Below are 20,800 nucleotides of genomic sequence, written 5' to 3'. Positions count from 1 at the left end.
TAATTTGGTAGACTAAGATCTCTTTGGTTTTCTGCCAAGTTTCTGTTTGGCAGACGTAGATGGGAATCTTCTGCAAAAGTAGCTTAAGGTGATGATCAGAAGAATTGCAGGGATCAAAATCAGGGCTACACTATCCAGTGAGTGGTAGATAAATCCATTAAGTTCTATGCCTGGGGATTGGAGAAGTTCGGCAGAAACTAATCCATGTTGGATCACATGTTCCACCGACCAAATGGCCGAATCCAGAGGAGTATTCTGGCGGTGATTAAAGATCTTTGAGATCTGAAGAGCTCGTAGGGCGTAACTGTAACAAGAAAATATAATTTTAAGTGCTTTCTTTTTAAAAAAGGTATTTTAAATCTACCTTTCTTTACTCAGCTCAGTGAAAACTTTCCTTAGGTTTGGTTGGTTAATATCTTCATAGTCCAACTTTAGTCCCATTCCTCGATTTTGTACAGAAAATGCATTTAGGAATTGATCTCCGTAAATTGGAGTGACTAGCATGGGTTTGCCGCAATGAACCGATTCCGTAGTTCCAAGTAAGCCGCCATGGGCCCAAAACAACTTTACTTTGGGGTGACCTAAAATAGAGTTGAGTTTGAAAGTCACAAATGTAAATGGCCCTAATCCGGTTTTGAATCTATTTTAACTGGTTTTTTGTTTACAATATATAAACCGGGTTATATAAAATTACTCACAAAGAAGAGCTAGTTGAGGAGCCCATTTCACAAAAAGAAATTTAGATGAATCTGTTTTTGGAGTCTCATCTGCCTCCCATTTCCAAATTACTCTTAGGGGCTGATTTCTTAGAACTTCCAGTATGGCTTTTAGCTTATCTTCATCGATGCTTGAAGCCCGAACCATGGAGCCCCAGCTTATAAAGATGACTCCATCGCTTGACTGACTGAGAAAATTGGTGATATTCTCTGGTAATTCCTTTTCCGCCTTTGGAGTGATGTGCACCCCGCCAACTTCCACGAACTGCAGGGATTGGGGGCGACTTCCCATCAAGGAGTAGTGTTGGTTTCCGAAAATAAAAGCTGTTTGGGTGCGAGCCACTTCCTCCACGTCTATTTCCACTCCAAGATACTTTCGTATTAGTTCGTTGTCAGCCGCATTTGAGTGGTATTTGTAGAGGAACTTTAATAACTTGGCTTGAATAAAGTTAAGTAAGCGCTCATGCCATTTCAGTTGCCCGGCAAAGCCCACAAATTCCGATTGTATAAAGGCAGGTGTATCTGGCAGATCGATGCGATCGTAGTAGTAGGGCATGAGTGCACACGTACTCAACCCGATGATTGGGAGATTCATTAACTTGGCCAAGGCCAGTTGGCAATCTGAGTTGAAGTACTCAGTGAGTAGTAGATCGTAGGGCTTGGCTTGGTGCCTTTCGATGACCCTTTCAATGTGTCCACTGGCGAAGAGGTGCTCACACGTCTCCTGACCCTCATCATGCAGCGCTATATATTCCCGAAGAGTACTCCCAGGGATCGGGTGGGAGTATTTTCCGTGAGGGGAACCAAATTGATGGTAGTCCGCGACTGATCCTCTCCAGGCGCCGAGATCAGCAGTTCCTCGTAGTTGGGAAAGCCTTTCGCTTGGGGATTCTTCACATACGAGATCACTGTGATGTCATGTCCACGCTTGGCCAACTCATTCAGTATCGGCATCACCACTTTGAAGTGGCTGAAACCAAAGTGCGGATAAACGGCCAGAACATTTCCACCGAATATCGGCGTGGGAATCCCCAGAAGCCATAGAAATCCAATTAACACTCCGCTGCTCACCCACGTCGTCATCGTTCCGTACTTTTCCACCGAATGAATCGGTTACCCAACGTTCGGATCCGATAACCTTATCTGCCATTGTTCAGTGTTATTCCAAAAGTTATGGTAATTCAAAGTGTTTGTTGTGGTTTCTGATTGGAGAGTGCAGTTCCTGCACAATGCATCTGCTCGGCCTCCCATGGAATATTCCAACTGGAACTGCTATCGATAGCAATATATATCGATGGGTAAGCAAAAAAAAGAGTTGGCTTTGCGGCAGAATTAAGAATTAAGTTTTCAATATTCTTTTTACATTTGGTGCTTATTAGCCTCTTGTTATTAATTCACAAATACAAATATAATAAAAACATTCTTAAAACCATCTTATATATGTCACTCAATTTATTGCCAGTTTAAAAGAGTACACCTTCCTGTGGTTTTTCTGTTGCACAGTTTTGGGATGACCAAAATTTCTTGGTTTTTTTTCTTCATTTACTTTGCTATAATAAAGAAACAAACTGATGGATGGAAATAAACTTGAACATTCGGGAAAAAAAAACAAAACAAAACGAGAAAAAAATCCTACTCTGAAAGTCAGGAGTTTTAGACCGAAACATAAGAGATGTATTCGACTAACTAAAAACGTGACATACGATTACGTAGGACCCCTACAAAAATGAAAATGTAATTTTTCAAAAACACCTAAAAACGTTAAACGTTGTAAAATAAGCGATCCACGGCCTTTCGAGTTCATTTGGAAAACTAACATTTTTGCCATCAGAGGGCCCAAAAAAGTATGCAACATTTTCTTAAGGAAACTTTTAGGGCCTCGGCAGCCATTAATCGCGTTGCCAACCAAGGCCATCAGAAACTGCTGCGCTCAAAAGTATGCTAAGAAATGGGAAACTTACTGCCTTCACTTAGAAGCCATTTAATTAAAGTAATAATTTATTTAAAAATTGCAATTTGTTATCTTTATAATTTAGTATTGATCGTTTTAGAAGTTTCCTGGGAAGTAAATTATAAACAAAAAATTACATACATTACAATTAATTTACTTACAAAATTTGTTCGTTTTGTTGTAAATTGGATAAAATAAATGTTGATCCAGGTTTTCTACAAAATACATTTTTTTCGCATTGAAGCAGTTTTCAGAAGTTGTGGATTGTTAAGTAAATATTGAATACTATATTTTGTACATTGTTTTTCCCAAAATACATAAATTCAACTTAAATTCATTATGAGTTTAGAATAAAACAATCATAAATTGAATTGATCTTCAGTTAAACCCTTTTAATTAAGCGTGTATCGAAAATCATAATTAGTTGTCACTAATATTCCTAATTTAACTAACCATTTTGAAATCAGTCAAGTGTTAACTTGAGTCAACTTTCTCGGCTTCGACTGCAAAAGGGCCTCAAGATATTTGACTGGACAATTGAATTGCGTTGGCGATGCGGAAACACGCCCTCAAAACACAACGATAATGGACAGTAGTAAGCGTTAATTGAACCGCAAGCCATGTGGAGCGATAATAAATGCAATTGCCAGTCGAAATACAGCAAAGGATCCAAAGAATAGTCGCCCAGAGACACAGAAACAGTTACAGATACAGATACATTTGGCAGCTGCTGCAGCTGGCTGTCTGTCAAGTGCACTTTGCACTTTGAGCTGCTGTCGTCGGTGGCTGGTTTTTGGATTTGAATTCGACTTTGGGTTTAGGTTTGGGTTTGGCCATTGGGTTCTATCGCTGGTTTTGGCCGGGTCCGTCTGACATGGTCGCCAGATTAGTGGCCGTAATTTGAAGTGCCTGGCCCTGCCCAGAAATGCACTTCGAGAAATGTACTAAGAGAATTTTAAGGAAATACCAAATAGTAAATCAAAAATTGAAGTTTTTTAAACTTGTTTAGAAGAAAACCAATTTTTTAAAAAATGTTCTAAATAAAAAACATATATCCAAAACCTATTTTTTTTAATATTACCCGTACAATCTTTAAGTACCTTAACAATGTAGTTTTGTATATGAATTTGAACCAAACCTCATGCCTTTAGCAAAAGGACTTTCTTGGAGATCATATTTAGTAAACCAAAAATTGAAGTTTTTTAAACTTCTTTAGAAGAAAACCAATTTTTAAAAAAATGTTGTAAACAAAAAACATATATCCAAAACCTATTCAAATCAATTTCCAAGTGCGCTGCATTTGGGGACGGAAGACGAATGTGCCTCTGGCATTAGCTGCATTGAAGGCATTCGATGATGGCTCGTTAGGAAATTGGATTGTGGGTGCTGGGTGGTTGGGCAGTTGTCTTTTCGAGTGGCTCCACTCAATCTAATGGCAGTGGGCGTTGTATCGACCCACTTCCCAGGCCCTGGCGATGCCGATTGGCTCTGGGCGCAACAATGTCTCACACTCGATAGGAGCCAGTTAACGCTAAGTGTTTTCTCGGTAAGTGTTCCTCTTTTTTTTCTCGATAAAAATTGTGTAAAATTCCAGCGCAAGTAACAGTTTGAGCAAATTGTATTTCGACAAAAAAAGGGGGGCAATTAAAAACGAACATTCCGGGCGATAAAGTAGGTGCCCATGGGACCAATAATATTTCAACTGAGTGGTTCTGGCAGCTCGGCTGATTCTGGTGGCTGTGAGTGGCTTCGATCGGTAGTTTCGGTGCGACTTGACGCCCCCATTATAAGCCTAGATTGCTGATATTGCGTCCAACGGATTGAGCTCTGCCGTATGCTAATGTTTCTGGTTCTGTTTCAGTTGGGAAATAGGCTCTGTTCGGGAATCTGGGCAATATCACGGGTCAAATACACATGGGAACGCCCCGCAAAGCCAGGCACTTCTGGTTTTCGGTTATCGCGTTTCAATGGATCGCCTGGTTCCCAAGTCGAGTGAAAAGTGGCCGTTTTTCAGTCCCCAAAGACTTTTAGTGATTTTTACAATCGTTTTAACACTCTTCAAATAATTTCTTGCAATCTCGTTTAATCATTGATTTTAATATTCGATTTTTGTTTCTAAAAAAACTTTTGTTATGCCCATTTTTCGGGCATATTGAAAATTAATTTTGAAAAAGAATTTAAAAGTTAGGACTTCTGAAGATTTTTTAGTATTATGCCGTTAACAATAATGCCGTAATTCTGTACTTACTGTATTCAGATAGGTTCTTCAGATTTTCTTATAAATTACATATTTCCCTCAAAAGTAAATATGAATTTTCCTTTACGTCAGTTAATTTATTGCTATTCAGAAACCAGCTGACGTGAGCATCTTTCCCCGATGCATATATTTCCCCCCAAATTGTTAATTCCCGATCCAAGTCAACGTTTTTGTGACGCAATTCAGAAAACACACGCCCACATTGTTCGACTTTAATGGCCGGCTATTTGGTGCGAGGTCCGAGGTCCTTTTTATGTGGCCCTCTCCGCAGGACTTAATTAGAGCGCTGTTTGCACAGATTTCAGCATTTCAGGATTTCGCAGTTATGATCCAATTTGGTTCGTTTAAGGACACACGCCCGGCTCATTTGTTTGCCCATTTGTCTGGCTGTTTACTTCGATTGTCGCCTGAGCATCGATGGCCGGGATTAGTAGGTAATCAAAGGAGGACACAGGACATGGTGGAACACATCGCAGGACATGTGTGCCCAGCGGGCGTCGTTCAGCAGACAGCTGCCAAGGACTGCGATTGGGAGCAGGACCTACTGGAGTCCAACAGTGATCCAATTAAGGTCCGGTCAAAGGCAAACAACACACTGTAAGAAAATGTACTTTGTTGATTTGAGAAAAAATGGTATTTTATATTTATGTATTGATTTATACTGAAAGTAGTCAATTTATAGAAGCAGAATTTGTATTTTTTGCTCTTTGATTGTATAAAACTGACTTAAAAAGGATATTATTTTACCCTAATAAGCAGTCTGGATATTCCAAAGAAATTACATAGGTAAGTATGTACCATAAACAATGCATTTAATGATCCTGATGTTAATAGCAACTGTAATAAATAAAATAAAGTCAGGATTAGTTAAACAAATATACTAACTAAATGAAAATGTTAAAAAAAATACATAGGAATATGATCAGAAATTAATAGCAATGTGTTTTTTAAATCAATTTCATTTTGTCCTTATATTTTGTGTACAACGAACCAAAGTGGATTGTATCATATTTATGGTTTCAAGGCCACTCATTGTTTTTTCCAGTGCAGACCTTTCCCTGGCAACTGGAAACTCGTGCCTCCGGACAATGACGGGTAGCTATCTGGGTAGCTATCTGGACTGAGGAACTGAGGAGGACTGACAGCAGATAACTAGCCAATCTCGAGTCCGAAATGCAGTTGCAGTGGCGGTCACTTGGAGCTGCAGTTTCCTGTCCCCCGTTGAGTGGCGAATACCGAAAACCAAATACCCAATGCAGAATGGCGAATGCCAAGGGGCGCATTAAGGTGAACTGCACGAGCTACTTGAATTGGGCTGGGTTTTTGGCCTGGATCCCCACTTGTGGGTGCCACTCGAGGGTTCCAGCTGATATAAGCAGCTCCACGGACAGACAACCATCGATTGCTTATCGGTGGGTTTGACTTGAAGAAGCTCTTCTGGTCGGGAGCTTAGCGGCAACAAACATGCAGACGGGAGCTTAACTGCAACTTGTCGTACTTCTCGAGCACTGCGATTGCAGTTGATAAGCAATCATTTGAATAGGCTCAGAAAAGTATAGCCAAGAGCTCTCTAATCAAAGTTATGCACTGAAAGATTGTGGAAATCAATCGAATGTTGATAGATAGAGCGATAGTGGTAATCTACAAGAGGGTTTGACGTGCATTTCATATTTTGAATATGGCTACTAAGATAACTTTTAAGTGAGTCATAAATAAATAATAATTAAATGCCTTTAAATTATGAAGATAAATAAGACTAAATGAAAAGTTTAGGTCCTTACATGCAAAAAAAGTTATTTCTTTGGCTGTTCGTATTATTTTAGTTAAGTTAGAACCAATTTATAGCAAAAATCCGGAAAAAATCAACTTGATTTTCGGTTTTTTAATCAAAACCCTCGGAAATAATGGGCAGATCCTGGAATGTCACACCTCGTTGAATTCGTTACAAAATTTCCAATCCAATGGTATTCTCATCTAAAAAATTTATTTTTTGACCAGTTTTCTCAAAAAATACAGTGTTACCCCTTATATAAAAATCGAAAATGGGTCAAAAATTAAATTTTTTCAAAACAGCCTGAATTTGATTGTATATGTTCTCAGCTGCACAAAACAGTAATTTTCTTGACTGTGAGTCTTATTTTGGCAAAGTTTCAACCAAAAACCTTTAAAAAATGTGTGTTTAAATGGCAAAAAACGAAAACCATCAAACAATTTTCCGGTTTTTTATTCAAAACCCTTGGAAATAATGATCAGATCTTGGAATGTGATACCTCGTTGAATTCGTTGCAAAATTTCCAATCCAATGGTATTCTCAGCTAAAAAAATTTATTTTGGCCCGAAATTCGGAAAAAATCAAGTGTTACCCCTTATGAAAAAATCGAAAATCGGTCAAAAATTATTTTTTCCCAAAACAGTCTGGAATTGATTTGATAGGTTCTCAGCTGCACAAAACAGTCATTCCCTTGGCTGTGAGTCTTATTTTGACAAAGTTACAACATAAAAGCCTTAAAAATGTGTGTTAAATATATGTTTTTGATGGCCATCAGCTCTATTTTTCGGTTTTTTTATTAAAAGCCTCGGAAATAATGATGAGATCTTGGAATGTTATACCTCGTTGAATTCGTTGCAAAATTTCCAATCCAATGGTATTCTCAGCTAAAAAATTTCATTTTTGACCAGTTTTCGCAAAAAATTACAGTATTAGTATTATGAAAAAACCGGAAATTGGTCAAAAATTAAATTTTTTCAAAACAACCTGGAATTAATTGTTTAGGCTCTTGGCTGCACAAAAAAGTTGTTCTTTTGATTGCGCGTCTTTTTTTTTGCTAAGTTACAACAAAAACGCTTGGAAGATTATACCTACTCAGTTAAACTCTTCTAAAATACAATTATAGGCTTTAAAACTAATGATTGTATAACTGTTATAACTTGTTTAATTTTAAAGTCGTATATACTATATATTAAAAGCGTGCCAAGCTTCTAACACGTTTACTTATTATTATTTGATGATATGTATACTATAATTATTTTCAAAGCAAAACGTTTAAATATACACCGAAATATTAAGTAATTTTATATTTGTATCCCCAGATTCAACTTGAGATAAAATAAAATTGCTCAAACTGTCTATATGTAGCTTCTTGTTTGTAAATATGATACAAGTGAATATTTCAATGTATTGATTATTTTATTTATCGTGTATATAATTCAATTTCTATAAAACTTTTCCTGGACCATTTACTTATCCCTTTTGACAAGGCCACTTCCACTACCATTTTTATTTCGGTGGCCGCTTGGCAAGTGTTAAACGAACTTGATTCGTGCGCCGAAGATTCGAGGGAATCGACAATGGGATGGGTCGGCCAGCATTTGTTTGTTCATTACTTGATTCCGAATGCCGAATCCCGAATTCCGGATTCCGGGCGTACGCCTCTAAAAAGGAAGTCCAAAATCGCCGGGGAAGGGCGTGCGCGCAGTGTAAACAAATGGAGAGGTGCGCACGCGCAATCGTCGAGTTTAGTTTTTGGGACAGAGGGGAAATGGCCGAAAGGGAAGTGGGCACTCGGCATGTTTTACACGTGAATTACGATGACAAAAAGGCCAATAAAACAGGCAAACAGGCAGCGGCCAAGTGAAGGTGAAGCTGTAGCCGTAGCTGTTGCTGAAAAAGCAGAAGTTTGTCCTTCTGCCGGTTACAATATCTCATAGTTTGCGTATCTGTATCTGCGCCTTCACCACGCGACGCGTTTTATGGCCTTTGTGCGCATTCGTGGAAACTATTCAATTGATTCGAAATTGCTGCAATATAAACGCAGTGCTGCCGATCGGATATCTCCGGGATCGTAGGTAGTCCCAGTCCAGCCCATAAAGCCATCTTTTCGGGATGTGCATATATATATAGTGTTTTTATTCTTTCAGGGACGCGCGTGTGTTTTTGGGCCGGGGTATGGAAAGTGTGGCGAAATGCCTGGCAATTTGTTTACGGCCGGGGACAAAAGTCAGCCGAAGGTTGAGAAATCGAAGACCCAATGATGTTGCAATTATTGAACCTTCTGTATTTTCAAATTTCCATCATTAATAACACAGGCGGGGACCAAGGTGAAACATGGTTTCAGTTCGGCTCGGATCGTATAGTATAGTATCGTATCGGACGACTTGCTGTGACCATTAGCGAGTTTCGGCGGAATACGCGTGAATATCTCTGCTGAGGCCGTGGGCTCTAACAAAGCGCGACTCGGGCGCATCAATTGAAGGTGAGGGAGGGAAATTTCAGGAATGCCAGAGGAAACGCCGCAGGTAATCCTCCTTCATCCGCACCCATGGAACTCCGTGAAACCCCTGGAACCCCGCGACTCAACTTGAGCATTAACGGTCCCAGCGAGGAGCCGGTGCTAGCATAAAGATCACCCATAATTATTCATCTTGGGTGGGGTTCCATTTCGCTTCGTTTCGTTTCCTTGCGAAGACGTGAAAAACTCTGGAAACCGAAGCGCAGGATATTCGCCTTGGGACCGCTCACTGTGTTTGTCAACGCAGATGCTAATCACAGCATTAGTCGCAGAGATTCCACTTCAGAGGTCGGATTCCTCGGGATTCGATATGCCAGTTCCGAAACCCAAACTCTGATGGTTGGGCTAACCTCGGTTCCCCAGCGGCGTCTCAAGGTCGCTGGCGTATAATTGCCATGGGATGGATGGATTTGGATGGCCAGTGCTTCGGATGAAGTTGTCCCCGTGTATTTGGCAAACAGATAATTATTTGTAACTAGTTAGCAGCAGGACCTGCAGGATAACCTGCTGGATACAACCTGCAGGATCCAGGATGCGTGTGGTCCAAGGTGACGGAGTGGGCAGTCTGGGGTTAACCGATTAATTCGATTGTAGTGATTAGCAGGGGAACACTCTAATTAAGACATTAAATTAATGAGAAAACTCTTTTAAGGGGTGTATTCAAGGTTTAGAATTAATGCAACTAACAAACGAAGATAATTTTATGCTTTAAGTTAATTTAAAGAAAGTATTTTAATATGAAAATATGTGAAAAATATTCTAAATAATTTAAGGACGAATTTCCATAAATTGTACCACCATTTGCCATCAAAATAAGTTCGAGTTACAAAGACTTCGAGGCTTATAACTGAACTTACCTGTATAAATACTTTCTATTACCAGCATTTATTATTAAAATGTACTTACATCTTTATTTCAGTATACCCCATATATCGTTCAATAAAAGCATGTTAAATATGTAATCCCATTTGAATGAAAAGATAGATAATACCTTAATAGTTTTCTAAACGACCAAATGGATAGACACACTTGAATCCGTAGTTTTCCTGTAAATATACATTTTGTACTTAAGTTTTTTTATGATCCCGACTGGCACTCCCGGGAATCGATGACTGCGATATCTGAAACTTCCCGCTCCGAGTTTAGTGGCATCGTTGTTGTGTAACAACCACAAGAGTGCATAACATGGCTCCTTTCGCAGGCCTGTCAAAACGAAACCAAACAAAACGCGACTGATAAGCGGACTTGGAATTTTTTAAGGAGTGTGGTTCGGTAGTGGGTTAAGACCATAGCTGGAACTCCACGGGCAGCCACTTGAGTGGTGCAACTATTTACTACCGTGCCAGAGGAGTCTACAGATTCCCCGAAACGGGCATTAGACTTAAGTAGTCGTAAAAATGCAACTGCAAAACCAGGCAATCACTGCCCCTCCACCCCCGAAAAAAAACACTCACTTGAGATGCAAATGGAAATGCGATTATGGACCACACACACATGCCCAAGATTTGACCAATAATTTTCAAATACTTAGTTGGAAATGGAAGCACTTTTGCGCTGTGCCCAAAAGTCTCGGCCAAGTGAATGCCATGTCGACAATTAGTCTCGAGGAAAATGTAAACAAACTTTGGGGGAGTGAGGAGTTTTCAGAAATTGAAATTCCGCATCGGGTTACGAACTGGAGATCTGCTTTCTCCGCAACAGATCACTGGGAATATCTGGTGATTTACGGATAGCGCCGCACTGTAAACACAGCTCTAATAGCCGGATCGAAATAACCGACATTGCATGTAATCGGAGCAAACAAACACTTGACACTCCCGCAAGTGGCGCTGAAGGATCGGGATCGGGATCGCGATCCTTTAGGATCTAGGATCTACAATCCTGCATCTGGACCCTGTTTTTTGTGGGTCGCACATGTTTTGGCATCATAAATCACGTAATGTCATGGACTCGACCTTTCGTGTCGTTCTAAACGCATTTTCACACTTTTCGTCGCCCCGTAATTTGAATACTTTACGAGAGGTCTTCACTGGAAATCGTCGAAAAGCGAGAAGTGCGGCCCTTGGAGCATTATTAATTACACACTTGTCTTGAGTTACATGGCCAATGATGTGGGGCTGTATCAGTCACCATGATTATCTGTCAATGGGTGGTCATCAGCAGATCCCCAGATCAAAGGTCCACTATCGATCCCGCCCTTCATTAATACTCTGCGTAATTAGACGTGTCTCGAATCGAAAGCGTGAGCACTCTCCCCAGGTGATTTTGGGCTAATTGAAAAGGTCCCGAGTTGGCCCATTCAGGCCATTTCAATTAGTCCTCCGTGCTGGCACCCCAACTGATCCCCAGTCGATCTCTAGCAATTCCATTATTAATTAATCAAAGCATCGTTTCGAAAGGAAGACAAAGTCAAGCTGACTCTTAACCCTTGGTGGGCCAAGGGGAGAGTCAAAATGTTTGCTTACAAAAAAGCAAAGTTTGTAATTGAAATAAATGAAATCTTATTGCCTTAAATTTTCTTTAATATTTTTTTACGCTAAAAAACATCTTAACACAATACCGTAATAATAATTGGTACATTATAACTTTAGTCTTTTTGGTTATACTTATATTTAAGTTCCTATTTTATAACTTCATTTAATTTAACATTTTTATTAAAACATATATTACTATATATTATCTTGGTATATACAAAACAAAGTGAATAAAATTGTATTAAAACCCCAATCCTTATATTCATACAAAACCTAATGACACTTTTAACCCGTTGTCTGATATTTGTTAATATTTTGTCCAAATTCCAAAAGGCCAGCCATTCAATCACTTAATCAACTCCCTCAATGGGTTAATTCCGGGCGCGCATTTTGATTGGCGGCTGGCAGTTTGCTTTGGGGCTGCCGACAGAGAGGCCATGAAAACGCAACCACCCAACCACCGAACCACTGAACCATCGAATCACCGGATAAGTTAGCCACCATCCACAAAACCGTCCGCCATATTGCTAAATCACAAACGCAAATAAAGCACAAAAGGAAAATAAATGGAAAAGAAGAGGGAAACAGCCGGCGAAATATGAAAGTCGGCCGATGTTTATGACAAGCGCGGCGGCTAAAATCAAAGTCGCTGGCTGGTCACCCGTCTCCCTCTCGCTCCCTCGCCCCATCTCCCTCGCTCCGCCGCCTGTGGGCCATCGTAAAGGTGTTGTCGCCCCTCGCGCCGTTTTTTATTATTAGATTTCTACCAACTCACTCTGTTTTTGCGACATTTTCGAGGCTCTTATCAAAATACGGGGTTGGCTCCGTTTATTACCATACGGCAAACAGCAACGCAATCATGGTGGGGCTAGGATGATACTGATACTGATACCAGAGACCGTGACTGCCGCCCGGATCGATAAGAAGTCCGGGGAATGAGTTGCTTTCAGGTAGCTGACATCGCAGAAAGCGCCAGTATCGAAAGGGGAGGAGCCTCGGATTGAGTCACGATTTGGGTGGCTAAGAGGTGGGATAGTACATAGGGGAACCTCATATTCTATATTTACCTCAGATGAATCACAAGAGTTTATTTAACTATCATGCTCTCAAAAAATTAAGTTATATTTTTAATATGTATATCAATTATTTTCTAGCACATATTAAAATTGTCATTATATGAAAAAATTGGATGCCAAATTACAATTACAAAATAGAGATCTTCAATATTTCTCTTTAATGCCTAATAATAGGAATGTAATAAACAATACTTTTGAAATTTTCTTGATTAAAAATCATTGTTTATCTTTTGAGATGAAATTGACTTCAAGTGTGTTAAGTATATTAATAAGTTAAGTATGTTAATAAAAAGTATTTATTAATATACTATTTATTCAGATATCCTTTAATATCTAACATATATTAAAAATGCATTCAATAATAAAAAACATTTCGGGATCCTATATGAACAAGACTTTAAGCAATCTTCTTGTAATCTTATTTCAATTCTTAGCTGACAATAAAATAGAAAAAAACATATTTCGTAGGTTCTAAAATATGAAATGCAATGTCTAAAAGCATTTAAGTGATTTCATAAAAGTTATGAATCGTTTTTCCTCGTCACCTTTAGACTTCTTTTAGCACTTTTCAGTCAATCATAACCTGCACCCTTTTCCCTTAGCCAAGCTTACCCTCCTCGTCAAAGGATTAATCTAATTATTTTGGCAAATACAGTGCAATCCTTTCGGGGAGTTGCTCACCCAAAACCGAGCTCAACCGTAAACCCTTTGGATTCGCTACAGGAAATCGCAGGTTTGTTGTGGGGGAGTTGCCTAGCACTGCACTAATATGACCAGAGAAGTCATCTGCCCTCAGGATCAATCTAATTATTTTGCCAAATAAAGTGCAACCCTTCTGCGGACTAACCCTTCCTGGATTCGCCACACCCAAGTTCAGTCGACAAGGCCACACAGACACCCATCCCTCCCAAGATGCCCGTCCAAGTTCTCTAATCCTTGGGCTACTCCTTTTGTTCGCGCCATGGGCTTCCAGGTACGATGGTCGTGCGTATATGCATCCTTCGTCGTCCTTTGGAAGGAGTAAAAGTGCGTCGCGCCCACCGCAATGCGAAGACAATGGCAGCGAAGCCAAAGTCCAGTTCAGGGTAACGTTTAGGGTTAGAATTCTGGGACCAAGAACCCGGTTTTACGACCCCTACCCCTACCGACAATCCCAAGACGGAATCGGCTACCTGGGCACCTACCCGTCCACACCCCTTTAATTACGCTAGTAAAGGGTACACCCCTTTTCGCCCAGTAGAGAGTTTTGGTTTTGGCCGCAGTGTCCTTGGGTTTACGATTCGCGGAGTCGCGGGCGTGACGCGTTTATGGTGTGTTTAGATACTTTTCGCAAGCAATTCAAATCGCAACAATGCCGCATGCACCCGTCCTTCGGCAGCCTTGACTTCTGCACATCCCTTCGTCCCGATGCCATATATATATTTACCTAATTATCATGCGAATCCCAAGGACTGCTGTGGATCAATTTAAGCGACTTTTTGGCGTTTTGCTAGGGAAATCGAGGCTGCGAATTGGTGGTTGTTGCCCAGTTCGTTGGAAGCATTTCCAATAACTGAAATTGTTTTTTCCTTCACCTCATCGCAGTTACTATACACATACTTGGTCTGTTTTTGCCATGAAATTGCAAATTGCTTTTCGACGAAGCCTTGAACCGACGCTTTTGGCCCTCTTCCATCTTCACTTAAAGCCTGGGAAAATTGTGCTGCGTTTTAACCCCTCCCATGTGAAGGAAAATTATACTAAATTGTTCCTAGAGATGGTTTTTTATTCGATAAAAAATGGCGCCCTCAAATCTTTACATTTAAGATCCAGCCACGAAAATCTAAAAGGGACATTTTGAATTTAAGACCATATTTATTCAATGCCTGTTACAGAAAAAATACATAATTATAGTTTGTATAATTAACAATTATATCTCAAAATATATATAAGATAAATATTTTTTTAAGATGGCATGGAAAATTCTTCTTCCAAAGAGTACTTCTTCGAATAAAGACAAAGATCTAGGATAACTTCTTTCAGTAGCTTCAAGAAGTTCGATTCCGTAGAAAAAAATTAAGATTTCCCTACAAGTGAAGGTCATCAAATCAAGATTCCCAAAAAATATGCCTCTTTATTATCCATATTTTTTCCGCTCCTAACAAAAAGTGGTTTTAGTGGAAAAGCGAAACCTCTGGCATATGGCCCACTAAAAAGTCATTTAACAATTATTGCCTATGACTGCGACTCTGACATTTCTGCTCTAAAAAATCTAATTTTATTCGTGGAAACACGAAAAAATACCATAAAATATGCATGGTCCAAAAAAAAAAGCAGACAAAGAGAGCAAGCCAAAAAAAAGAAGAACATTGCTAAAAACCGGGTCAGAGTCAGAGTCAAAAACCAAGGGTCTTCTGCGAAGTGTCTTCGGGCGTTTTTATGATGCCAAAGAAGCGACTAAGTAAGTTGTCATTTTCGGTTTATGATGATTTTGTGATTTTTTGCTCTCGTTGTTATATTTTTTACGCTCTACATTTTTGTATTTCGATATTTTTTTTCGCCGAGGAGGACCCCGGAAACAATGACAGGCTACTAATGTCGAGCAGTCCGAGAGTTTTATAGTTTTTTATGGCTTTATGGCCGAGCCAATGACTTCTTTATTGGTGCAGGTCCTTGGCCCGAACTTCCAGGTCTTCCCAATTTTTTTATGGCCATCTTTCCTTCCCTGCTCATCGCATCGGTTTCCGTTTCCTCGGTTTTCACATGCAAATACTGTGGGACATGTGTTTCCCGCGGGAGAGCTAATCCTTTTGGCCATGTGTTGACAAGAGCAACAACAATAATAGTAATAATATTAGTATCGACAACAAATGGATGGATATAGCAGGAAGTCAGCCAGTGCGATGCCATATATCATGTGCTGGGAAATATTCGGCCCGGGTCTTTCATGTGTCTCCACTCCACTCCACTCCGCTTGTGTTTATCTATTTATTTATTTATTTGCCTTTGTACACTTATGACATGATGTTAATTACCGCTCGCGACTCCAAAGGCAGGGAAAGGGTGGGCGGTGAGTTCGAGTCCGTCGCTTTGAAATGGAAAAGTTCGCCGCCTGTTTGTCAACTGTCAACAGCGGCGACAATTGCCAAACGCCAAACGCCGAGGTTAAAGCTGTCAGCGTCTGACAAACCGACGGCACATCCGATGTTTAAGCGGATCGAAAATCCGGGGCCAGCACACAGAATCCCATCCCGACACACGCACTCTGGGAAAATCCTGCAGGACCTATTGATTCAGCCTGTTTGATCTTCGACTCTCTGCCGCTTGGGAAAGTTTATGCTAAATATTGGGTAAATATTTCTTAATTTAATCACCCAAAGTCAATCCTCCAAAGGACCGCTTGTGACGGAGTGTTTCGCAATGGGTCCTTTGAGTCCGAAGTCCTGCATCCTGAGTTCTGAGTCCCGATCCGGGTAAAACCAATCAATGGGAATGTTTCTTGTTTTGCCAAGTTAAAGGATTAGCCGCAGATCCATTGCGGAAATGCTTCGCCAGCAAAGTCGACAAGTCAAAGTCATGGGAATGTACAGAATTCGGAAGCAGGATAATGGGATTTGTATTCATCTTGCTTTGGGAAAATTATAAAACATTTTTTAATGTGCGGAAAAACCAGGCAGAAAATCGGATTTAATTCGGAAGCTGGAATTGCATGTGAAATGGTAAAATATGTATTAATGAGGAAAATCCATTAGGAAAAAGTATGCATTTAAAAACGAAACCAACAGAAAGGATAATTTTCTTATGCTGAAATATAAAAATATTTGATTAAGCATAAAATGCAATAAAGAAAACTTCTTAACTAATGAATTATTAACGGAATGATTGTGTATATTTTATTATACACTTTTATTTACACCAGTTTCTTTTTCTTAATCATTTCTATCACTCTGCAAATCCTTTAGTTGACTTTAAGAAAACCATCCATAAAGTACACCTGCCTGCCTCGATTCAATTACAGATTATTAAATAATTATCGACATGAGTTGCATGAAGCATTTCAAATGAGTACTCATTAAAGATGATTTGACAAGCCTGAGTCACATTTCAGTAAGAAATGGTGAAAGTTCACAACAGAGCAATATTGAAACGAGAAACTTCTAACATTTAATTTCGGTAAGGAATATTTTGCTAAGCTGTCAGTTATAAAAAACAATAACAAAAACAATGGCAAAACTGTTTATATATACAAAATAATCAATATATTTTACTTAAATATTAAAGTTAAAATCTTTAAGTAGTTTTACGCTAATATTATTTTAAATGACTCAAGCTAAAAAACTTTTTAAAACCAATCAATTATTTTCCCTACATAACTTACTATGAATTCCTTAAAATTCTTCATAAATTTCAGTCCTTTCCAATTCATAACTATTCCTCTAATTTACTGCACAAATTACATTAGCCATATTATCCTAATTTTCTGTAAAATATGTGCAGCATATCCTGCCGGAAACCCTTTTAAAAACCAATCAATTTTCGCTTCAAACAGCCATTTTCCACCCACTCAAAACTTTTATCGCCATCACTTTGAAGCGGCTAATTGAATTCCAGATTAAAGTGTAAACCAGAATGTGGGGGGCATAAAAAAAAAACTGATTTGTATTGCAAATTAAAATTTAAGTGAAAACGAATCAGGCACAACACACAAACAGGGACAATAGATTACAATATCCTGGGGCGCAGACAGCACGACATTAAAAAGGCACGAGGACGAGGGCTGGCGGGGGGGGAGGGAGTGGAGGTGGAGGTGGAAAGGACATGGCAGGACCTTCGTGCAGCTGCCCTGCTGATGGCACATGCGCCTGGGAGGGATGCGTCTCGGGATTGGGATGCGGGCTGCTCTGGAGCGATGGCTGCCTGCCAGCAGAAGCGGCAGCAGCAGCAGCAGCAACAGCAGTTGCTACAGCAGCAGCAACTACGGCAGCAACATCAGCAGAAGCAGCAGCAGCAACACCAACAATATCGCAGGCTTGCGACCGTCAGGCCAACGGTTTCCGCTTGCTTACTGCCACGAACGGAAAGAGCCAGAGACACATCCACATCCACATCCACGAGATACAGACACTGGGTGCGAGGGCCAATCCGAGAGCAGCAGGTAGGCGTGGACGTATCTACCATTTCCAAATAACTTCAACCCCGCCACAGGCAGCTGCCGTTGGTCGGGCCGCTCGACGTTTGCCACCCTCCTCCGCACTTCTCCGTCGGTTCAAAAACGGGTCGCCTCGCCGGCAGTTGCAGTCAGTTATTAACGAGCGCTACTCCCAACAGCAACATCGCTCAGCGACAGCAGCAACAGCAACAGCAACAGCACGGCAGCAACACAAGTCACTCAAAGGGAGGAACAGAGATAGGAATACACACACACAACACACACACTCCACTCGTTTCGCTTCGTTTCGATTCGATTTTCAACTGTTTGAGTCGGAGAGCGGCGAACGGCCAACGAATTCAGTTTGTGTCGAGACGTTGTCGGTGGCACGTCGCATCCAACAGAACGCTCATCTGGCAGATACAAACCACATATAGATACGCAAGTGCTAAACCAAAGTGAACCGTGCAGTTCCCCAAAAACAATCAAAACAATACCAAATAATTCAACAAGGGCCAAAACAGACAGTATAATGTCTTCCACATCGGCCTCGCCCATCAGCAACATAACCGTGGATGACGAGCTCAACTTAAGCAGAGAACAAGGTGGGTTCAAAACGAGTTCAAAACGAGTTAGGAGTAGGGAAATACCGACGGCTAAATGGATTATCAGCTTTAAAAAAAAAGAAAAGAATAAGCAATCATATAAAAGTTTTATTTTTAATATAAATTCTCTACAAGAACATTTTAAAGTAAATTATTTATTATAATTTTAAACCGATTAAAGTAATCAGTAAACCATGCCAGCCTGCATTCTGAGTTTATACTGCCTAAAATAAATATCTTAACCATTGACTAACCATCCACCATTTTCTCTTCTCCTTTTTAGACTTTGCTGAAGAGGATTTCATAGTGATCAAGGAGGAGCGCGAGACGAGTCTCTCCCCCATGCTGACGCCCCCGCACACACCCACCGAGGAGCCCCTGCGGAGGGTGCATCCGGCGATCAGCGACGAGGCGGTGGCCACCCAATTGCACATGCGGCACATGGCCCACTACCAGCAGCAGCAACAGCAGCAGCAGCAACAGCAACAACAGCAGCAGCAACATCGCCTGTGGTTGCAGATGCAACAGCAACATGCCGCACCGCAGCAATATCCAGTTTATCCCGCAGCCACCGCCGATCCCGTGGCAGTGCATCAGCAGTTGATGAGCCACTGGATCCGCAATGCAGCCATCTACCAGCAGCAGCAACAACAACAGCAGCAGCAACATCCGCACCACCATCACGGCCATCCGCACCACCCGCACTCGCACTCGCACCCCCACCCACATCACGTGCGTCCCTACCCCGCCAGCCTCCACAATCTGCATGCCGCGGTGGTGGGTCGCCACTACGGACCCATGCCCACTCTGAAGCTGGGTGTTGCCGGTGGGGCAGGTGGTGTTGCCAGTGGGGCAACCGGCAGCAGTCGCCCCAAGAAGCAGTTCATCTGCAAGTACTGCAACCGGCAGTTCACCAAGTCGTACAACCTGCTCATCCACGAAAGGACACACACGGACGAGCGACCCTACTCGTGCGACATCTGCGGCAAGGCCTTCAGGCGGCAGGATCATCTGAGGGACCACCGCTACATCCACTCCAAGGACAAGCCCTTCAAGTGCAGCGACTGCGGCAAGGGCTTTTGCCAGTCGCGCACCCTGGCCGTGCACAAGGTGACCCATCTGGAGGAGGGTCCGCACAAGTGCCCCATCTGCCAGAGGAGCTTCAACCAGCGGGCCAACCTGAAGAGTCACCTGCAGAGTCACAGTGAGCAGAGCACAAAGGAGGTGACCCCAACCTCCCCATCCCCGTCGCATTCCCTGCCAAGCCAGGCATTGAGGTCACCTCAACCTGAGAACTTGGCACAACACCTGCCCGTTCTGGATCTATCCTCGTCGTCGTCGAGCTCCGAGAAACCCAAGCGAATGCTGGGCTTCACCATCGATGAGATCATGAGCAGATAGATTGACGGGACAAGCAAGCCGAACAACCTGGTTTCTGTTGATTCAAGAGAGATTCAAGAAGAGATTCGGAGAGCTGGACGCCGCCAGGCATGGGAAATGCCTGGATTGGAAAATCAACCGAGTCCGGCTCACATTCTGGCCAAAGGTGCAAGTGGAAGAGCCTCGCCAGCAATTCGCAATCGCAATCGCAACCCAGTGAGCAGAAGAGTCATTCTCCGTGCAATCGGTTCTATATCAGCCACGGATATAGCAACCCCGATTGCATTTAACAAATGCCAAAGCCAAATAGCAGAGGAAAACTGATGAAAAATCTAAAGAAAAGTATTGCTAGCACAAGCCTCCTACAAAACAATTCCAAAACACACACACAATTGTAAACTATACATTTAAATAAATACCATATAATTGTAATTATACCTTAACTATATATTATCGTACCTTATAGTCGTAGTAGCCCATTCAGTGTGTAAAGTTTATGGAGTAAACCAAATGTTATGTTACAATAGTTCAATCACACAAACCTCAAACCCACTTTGGTTATTGAAAGACTGTTTTAAATATTATATTTCAATTTATTTGAATAAATCAATCGATGGATTGTGTAATGTTAAACCCAGCGAGTGTCATGATTACTTACTGCATAACTTAATTGTCGCTGTAGCAAATGACTAAGCACAAAGATACAACGATCTCATTGTCGTCTATACCTATAGTCTGTATATAGATATGCCTAAAATATTCGTATTGATATGAAGTTATCACAAAAAATACTTAAATATAAACGGAAAGTAATTTTCAACAGAAATCTTATAATACTTTTTATTACCGCGGGGGTTTTGGGGTTTTTTGGTATTTGATAAAGACATTTTTGCTTTGGTTTTTCATTATCTTTTAGGCTTATGA

At 41.0% G+C, this 20,800-nt stretch overlaps 2 protein-coding genes across 2 annotated transcripts; one reads left to right on the top strand and one right to left on the bottom strand.

The window, feature by feature from the left end:
- Positions 1-12: 12 nt before the first annotated feature.
- On the bottom strand, positions 13-1,957 carry LOC108047207 (UDP-glucosyltransferase 2). The gene is given in 4 exon segments (XM_017127308.2): positions 13-304; positions 365-581; positions 699-1,475; positions 1,478-1,957. Coding segments are annotated over 4 exon segments (1,608 nt in total). The 5' UTR covers positions 1,800-1,957.
- Positions 1,958-18,036: 16,079 nt separating this feature from the next.
- LOC108047253 (protein odd-skipped) lies at positions 18,037-20,509 on the top strand. The gene is made up of 2 exons (XM_017127362.2): positions 18,037-18,496; positions 18,780-20,509. Exons 1-2 carry the CDS (start codon positions 18,424-18,426, stop codon positions 19,895-19,897), a joined length of 1,191 nt encoding a protein of 396 aa, XP_016982851.1. The 5' UTR covers positions 18,037-18,423; the 3' UTR covers positions 19,898-20,509.
- Positions 20,510-20,800: the final 291 nt, after the last annotated feature.

The sequence above is a fragment of the Drosophila rhopaloa genome, unplaced genomic scaffold (assembly GCF_018152115.1).
Source record: "Drosophila rhopaloa isolate 14029-0021.01 unplaced genomic scaffold, ASM1815211v1 contig_2, whole genome shotgun sequence".
In the NCBI taxonomy this organism is placed as follows: domain Eukaryota; kingdom Metazoa; phylum Arthropoda; class Insecta; order Diptera; family Drosophilidae; genus Drosophila; species Drosophila rhopaloa.
The sequence above is the reverse complement of the archived record's forward strand: the minus strand, read 5'-3'. Positions and strand labels throughout refer to the sequence as shown.